Source organism: Pygoscelis adeliae, unplaced genomic scaffold (genome assembly GCF_000699105.1).
Source record: "Pygoscelis adeliae isolate BGI_AS28 unplaced genomic scaffold, ASM69910v1 Scaffold191, whole genome shotgun sequence".
NCBI classification, from domain to species: domain Eukaryota; kingdom Metazoa; phylum Chordata; class Aves; order Sphenisciformes; family Spheniscidae; genus Pygoscelis; species Pygoscelis adeliae.
The window spans coordinates 1,045,078-1,052,149 of record NW_008824114.1 but is presented as its reverse complement, the minus strand read 5'-3'; the positions used below and the strand labels follow the sequence as shown (position 1 = coordinate 1,052,149).

At 45.6% G+C, this 7,072-nt stretch overlaps 1 protein-coding gene across 1 annotated transcript in view; it reads left to right on the top strand.

Moving 5' to 3' along the window:
* Positions 1-5,412: 5,412 nt before the first annotated feature.
* The window catches only part of LOC103925539 (probable G-protein coupled receptor 83), a 5,614-nt gene continuing 3,954 nt past the window's right edge, over positions 5,413-7,072 (top strand). Inside the window, exon 1 of the mRNA XM_009334268.1 lies at positions 5,413-5,789. Within this exon, the coding sequence (XP_009332543.1) occupies positions 5,415-5,789 (375 nt within the window). The 5' untranslated portion in view covers positions 5,413-5,414. The remainder of the gene's footprint in view (positions 5,790-7,072) is intronic.

Below are 7,072 nucleotides of genomic sequence, written 5' to 3'. Positions count from 1 at the left end.
GAGTGAGCAAATGGCTGTGTGGTGTTTAGCTGCCTGCTGGGTTAAACCACAACAGCACCAAACACACCCATCAATTTATTGCCATCAGGCAGATATAGAAGGAATTAGTTGTCAGGGAATGTTTCAAATTTAAATGTTAGCAGCTTTTATTATTTCAGAGTGGCAAATTTTATGATTTTACCTAAAAGTCTGCTCTCAGTAAATTAAAACATTTTGTAAAAGCTGGATTATATCTGCAATGGCTCTCACGTATTGAGAGGGGAATGCAAGAGAAAGCCCATGGTGAATAATGTTAGTGGGGATGAAGGAACATACAGCTAAAACTCGTGTTGCCAAGTGCTGCGGGCTGAGCAGATCTTTTCCTCCCCAGAAGCCAAACCTTGGTGTACTTGCACAGAAAAACGTTCCCCAAAGCACTCGGTGTCCTTACACCCCAGAACACCCTCATGGTGTAAAGGGCTCTGAATGCCTTTTAAAGTAAATACAGTTTGGAGTATTGCTTCCACCTGCGGTTGCAGTTGCAGCAATGCCAGTGGGGCTGGTCTGGGTGGGTGTTGGCGCAGGCGAGGCATGGTGCTGGCTCTTGGCAGGATGCGGTCCCTCCTGGCCCTCCTCGCACCAGGCACTGCAGCAGGATGCCGCTGCTTGGCAGGTCTGGACATGCCAAAGCTCACCTGCCTTTCTCTGTGTTCAGACGCAGTCTACTGTAGGCTTTACTATTGCCATGACACTAAGCTGTTCTGCACAGTAAACAGCCCCTAAGTTAAATATCTTTGTGATTTTGCATTGTTAGCATCTGTCTGAATTACAGAGCTGATTTATTTAATTCATTACTGGGGTATTCGCTCCATTATCGCTAGACATTGTTTATTTATTAAGTCTTATTATCAAGTCCATGAAATGTCCTGCAAGATTTCTGTGCCTGTTCATCCCACGTTTTCTGAGTCACAAAAGCAGTACTAGTCACTGCAAATGAAGAGGAATACAGTGTCCTCAGTGTATTAAAGCAAATATAAAAGAAGAAAAAGTTCCCAGGTCATGGTTTTCAAGGACCGTCCAAACTCTTATTTATAACACACCTTTTGAGTGAAAGAAAAGAATCTGGGGGTTGATATATAGCTCTCATTGTTTCTGTTATTTATCAAACCTGTATTTAAAAGAGAAAAGTGTAAACTATTAGCTTCTCTAGGGAACAGGAATCTTTCAAAAAGCTGCCTGATGCAACAGGCACATTGAATGAATTTTTCCTCATTTAGACTTGGGAATTTTAGCTGTTGAATTTTCTCCCTATGGACAGGGCTCAAGCACTGAAACTTGCCGTCTATTACAGCTGCTTTCAACTCCGAATAGCAAAGCAGAGACATTTTCTTTTTCAAGCCAGAAATCTCACTATTGCACCAGAAGACCTTGTTTTACATTTTGACATAATTTGTGCGCACCCTCCTCTCTGCGGCACGATCCCGTGAGGACCCTTGCCTGGGAGGACAGAGGATGCTCTTGGAGGCACGGCCGGTTTCTCTGTGAGTTACTCTGTGGATCTCCATAGCATGTTCTGAAACAGAAATGGCTCAAAAGTGGGAGCAGCTTTGAGCAGCAGCTTTTTCTCGAGCTGCTCTCGTGACCTTTCACCGCCGGTGTGGAAAAGGCCCGTGCTCGGCACCAGCAATGGAGCTCGGAGAAGGACGGACAGAGACAAAGACAAGAAGCTGAAAAATGCACCTTTGGAGTGTGATGAGAACTTCTGCATGAGGAAAATGTTTAATGTAATGCCTTGTATTCTCAGTATTTCTCTTATGCCCTCTTATGAGGTCTTTACATACCTCATAAATATGAAATATAATAATCTGCAGGGACCTGGAGGGACAATTTTATTCGGCTTTGCAAGCTCAATACTCCAGTAATGAAAGCATTTTCTTTACATCTTCATGGGAGCAGACAGGGACAAGCATTTTAATACGTATACCTACTAAGACTGTGGTGTAACAGCCTGGGGAGACAGGCTCCATTACTATCATGATTTGGCTCATCGTTAAGTACTGTCCAGTAATGAAGATGAATCATGTCTTTAGAAGCCATTTCTTTAAAATTAGCTTAAATTAAGGTGCAAGAGTGAGCAGCCTTGACCCTGGACACTTTTACATACTGTACAATGCAACTGACTGCTGAATTATCTGACTTATCTTTGTCAGACAGGAAAAAGTCCCTGCAGGCAAGTACTGGGAAGATACCATGAGCCCACGAAGACCAGTGACTCATCCCTAACAGCCAACTTGGCTTCCCTGAGCAAAGGCAATGCAGTCCGTGCTTTCGTCCGAAAGATCATGCTGTCCTGTGTTACTGGTCATCAGAGACTTCACTGAGCGAGAAAGGTGAAGAGCAAGCAAAACACCATCTAGAAATGAACCGTAGCAATGACCTGTGACAATGTTCATAATCTGGTGTTTTAATGTTCCCAAGTGGGATGAAATCCCTAAGAGCTTACAGATCCAGACCCAGCTACTCTCCTAACAGACCGGTTAGCTGCACTGCTGAGATGCGAGTTTATATTTTAAAAATGCACATGTCAACTCCCAGGTAGATTACAAAATCAGAGACAGGAATTGAGTCAGATTACATATGCTGACAACACGAGTCGTGTGACTAGCATCTGGTGATAGTGTTGGAAAATTTTAACTGAGAAGTTCAGACCTTTCCTTATTTTACCTGTCAAACTCCAGTCAAATGTATCTATTTTATTTTTTTAATGTAAGTGCTTTGATTCGTTGATATTTAGATTTGCTAGACTACTGACCAAACAAGGATCTGAATTTTTATAGTACGGCTCTGATTTCTTTGGCTCTCATCAACACTTAGTCTACATTCGATCTATTCAGAAAATGAATCTTCACCTCAATTGAAATTTCAGCATTTTGACATTACTTTTTGACACAAAAAAGCACCAAAAATAAATATGCTAAATAATCTCATGAAAATGAAAATTTCCAAAAATTTTTGACTCAAGTAGTGTCAAAGTGAGAAAGCCAAAAATCTTCTATAGAAACAAAGGTTGACTCTGCACAATTCAAATGCACGCGTTTGAAAAAGTATATTTCTCCCTTGCTTTCTCTATTTGACTTAGAGGAGCCAGCACAAACGTTATGATGCATGATGAACACTGAAGTCTGCTAGAAGCTGCTCAGAATGTTTGTAAGTGGATAATAACTGCAGCAAAACAGCATGTGATTGCTTAAGTGTTTGAACCTTTGACAGAATACATCAGTTCTGCAGAGAGTGCTGTAGTATGCGAATAGCATGCCTTTGGCACAACGATCAGGTTTATGCATCTGCATCTAAATACTGTTCTGCCAGGTCGTCCTTCTAGTGCATGACAAAGAAATGAAAGGGAACACTGGCAAATGAGCACGTCATAACCACACAGCGAAGGAGCTCGAGGATGAAGCCCTCCGTGTTTCCACAGCCCCTGTAATGCCACTGTGGAGATGCCCACGGGTGCTCGCCCACCCCAGAGCTGGTCAGTGCAGGCTCCCAGCCACGCCGGAGCTGCGCACGTGTCAGACAGGGCGTGTGTGTACATATACACATGTATACACATGGTGTCATTCACCACCGAGCCATCAGCAGCAATTTCTGACAGCCTGTGTCTCCAGAAGACGCGTGCAGGGAAATGGTTGCCATTTCTCCTTTGGCAGCGAGACCCCTGCTTCTGATCTCATGCGTGCCACAGCCCTCCACCTTTACAGCTGTAAGCGATGTATCCATGATTTGCCATCCTCCAAATAAAGTCCTGACTGAGTTGATTAGTATCCTTACACAACAGGAACTATGAAGAAAAGGATGAAACTGCCCGCTTGCCAGTTCATGCCCTGACCAACGGCGTGCCTGGCTCAGCCCCTGGGCAGGGTGCAGGTATGGGCCGGCTGTGGGGCAGAAATAAAAAGGGGTCTGGGGATGCTGAGGAAGGGTGGAGAAGCCTAGTGACGTCTCTGAAGACACATATGACAAAAACACTTATGGCAAAAGACATTCTGTGTTGCCAAATGAATGCTGGGATGCCGAGTCTGTCAAAAATGAGAAGCAGTTGACTTCTGTCTCCAATCCTGTATGAAAATCTACCTGCTCCCCGCTCAGCCCCTTCTGCCCACCCAGGAGCCCTGTGCTGCCAGTCTACCCCCAGCTCTGGGTGCCGGGGGGGGGGCTCATTGCAGGAAGGCAGCACAGAAAGGCTCTTTGCATCTGAGTTTCTGAGCTTGGAGCCTGAGGCTGCTCTGCAGATGACTGTGTCTGCAAAGGAAGGGAAGGAGAAGAGAAGGGATTTCCACCCATGTTGCTGCTGTTTGCTTCTGCTTTCCCCGACCTCCTGGCTCAGTGCACAGAGGGCTGAGCTGCGGCAGGAGTCTCCCTGGACACCCAGCAGCACCCTGAAACTTCTGTTCTCATTTTCAGGTTGCATTTCACTTTTTACACTGTCTTCCGCACCACGCAAGAGCAAGAAGAGGACAGTGCCAGGCACAAAGCTGGGACCTCTCTGGAGGCAGAAATCCTTTGGATGTTCTCTGTCTGCTAAAATTCTGGAATGGAGAGAAAGAAAGATGCTGCAAATTAATAAAGATGCTTCACCCCACATAGCTGTTGTTCTGGGTACCCAGAAAGGAGGAGGAGGAGAGAGGAGACAGGGAAGATCAGGGCACATCCACTCTCTCTGTGTCTTGCTGCTGTGCTAGATCTGCACATGTCAGACTCTCCCATCGTCTATGTGTGGAGTTGCAATACACCTCAGGATAAACTAGGAAGAGATACACTATTGGCTATTTCATATGCAGTGTGTCATCTAGCAGGCTGTATATATCACAGGGAAAGCAGGGATCACTCGGTCTCTGAGCAAAGCTGTTTCGGTGTGTAGCTCGGAGATTCTTTGGAGATGAAAAGAAAAGGGAAAGCCTGCCCTTGCTTTTTTGATTCTGACAAGCTCTGAAAACTCTTAGGAAACAGAGACCTGATGGATGAAGGACTATGTGGAAAACCAACAAAGCAGATTTCCAAGGAGAAGTTGTGGGAGAGAAGCAGAACAGTGCCCAAAAGGAAATATTCACTAGGATTTCTTCCTAGGTGCAGAGAGAAAGTGTTTGGGGGTCTCTGATATTTCAGCATCTGTATACAGGACATATGGGACTGGAAAAGAACAGCAGCTGGAGAGTCCCTGGAGCAAAGCTCACGTGTAATCAGCACAGGAAGAAGGACCCATTTATCAACTCTTTTATGTAGCTGGCAACCACGGGGCAGATTTTAAAAATGCAAGCGTGTGTGTTTCCTCCTGCAACCACTGACTTTAGCACCTGAGCTGCCAGGAAGGAGGGCAGAGGAACACGCAGCCTGCCTGGGGACATGGGCAGCGCTGGAGCCTTGCTTCCCGAGCCATGAGCAGGCACATGTGGTTCCCTTTGCAGTACATCTCCAAGCCCTTCTGGAGAGCGGAGAATCACAACACGACCAACTTCTCTTCACCGTATGGCTTCCCTAACCAATCCTTCTTCCACAGCGATTTGGACCTGGAGGACCTGGGGGACTTTGACAGTGGGACCAAGTATGAGGGCGAGTCCCAGAGCCGGATGGTGAAGGCGCTGCTTATAGTAGCCTACTCTGTGATCATCTGCATCTCGCTCTTCGGCAACATCCTGGTGTGCCACGTGGTGATCAAGAACAAAAGGATGCACTCCGCCACCAGCCTCTTCATCGTCAACCTGGCCATTGCCGATGTGATGATCACCATTTTGAACACCCCCTTCACACTGGTGAGCGTCCGGCTTGTCTGTGTTTTGTTGGTGTCTGTGTGCCTGTCAGAGCTGTCTATACGTGTATTGAATGGGCCAGTAACAGGCTAATACACAGAGTTTCTTTTCGGCTCTCCCCCCTCTCCTTTTGCCTCCTGGCAGCCGTGCACTGTCCGTAGTGTTCTTCTGCCTTCCAAAAGCAGTTCCCAAATTACCAGTTTGAATTCACCTTTTCTTAAATTGATCCTGTTTCTTTGGTGGGATTTCTCTGCCTTGCTCTGATGGGATTTGCATCCCTTAATGCCTTTTTCAGGGATTTTTTTTCTACCTATTTTTTCAGGGAAAGGATAGTGCCCTCGTGTGTTTGCACAGCAACACTCACACATTAGGTACAAGTAACTAAATAACTGTAATCTCTCTTAGGAAACAGCTTTAGATCAACTTCAAAGAAACAGCAAATTGCTACAGTTTCAGTGACAGAGTCATTACTACTAGAGTTGTCTCTATGGGGAAATTATTAAATTAATTGAAAAGAGATTAGCTAGTCTTGACTAATTTTCTGTATGGATAGATGTTTTGTAGTAAATGTGCTTTAATTCAAATTAGCTTAATCTGCTTCCAGAGTGAGTTAGGTTAATGTGGAATAAATATTGCGCCGTCAGGAATAACAAGGGAGTGAGACAACAGCTGTTATTTGGAATAATCTCCTCTGCAGAAAAGCCACAATAAGTAACACCTCTCTGGGAACTCATAAGAAATGCCACGCTGCCCCTGCCACTGCAGTCTCAGGGAGGCTTTAAACTCCCCCTGCCTCCCTCCCCAAGAGCGGCTGGATTTCATGCCCAGGTGGAGACAGCTCCCGTACCTGCAGAAGTCAAATCAATGAGGAAGGCAACCCAGCTTGTGAAGTGTGAGTTGCTTTTTCAACTGGGGGGTAAAATTTTCCTCTCTGTGTAACTTAATTGACACCTCTGAACTTGCTGTTGATGAATCTCACACAACATGACAAGAGGAGAGTCGGGCTTGGAGATCAGCATGCAAGCTAGACCCTGCCACCCAGCTCCATGTCCAGTTTCTAAGCATAGCTGGTAGCCGCAGACCCCACAGGGCAGGCAGGCAGGGATGCTCCACAGACAGGCAGTCCCTAACTCAGAGGTGTTACCTCACTATTTCAATGCCCTCAATGATTTTTTCTTCCATTAATTTATCTCACTAAGTTTTGAACCCATGCAACTTTCAGCATCTACAAATTCAAATGTTTTAACAATGGCAGAGGTGCAACTGTTTTTAAGGAGGCAAGCTAC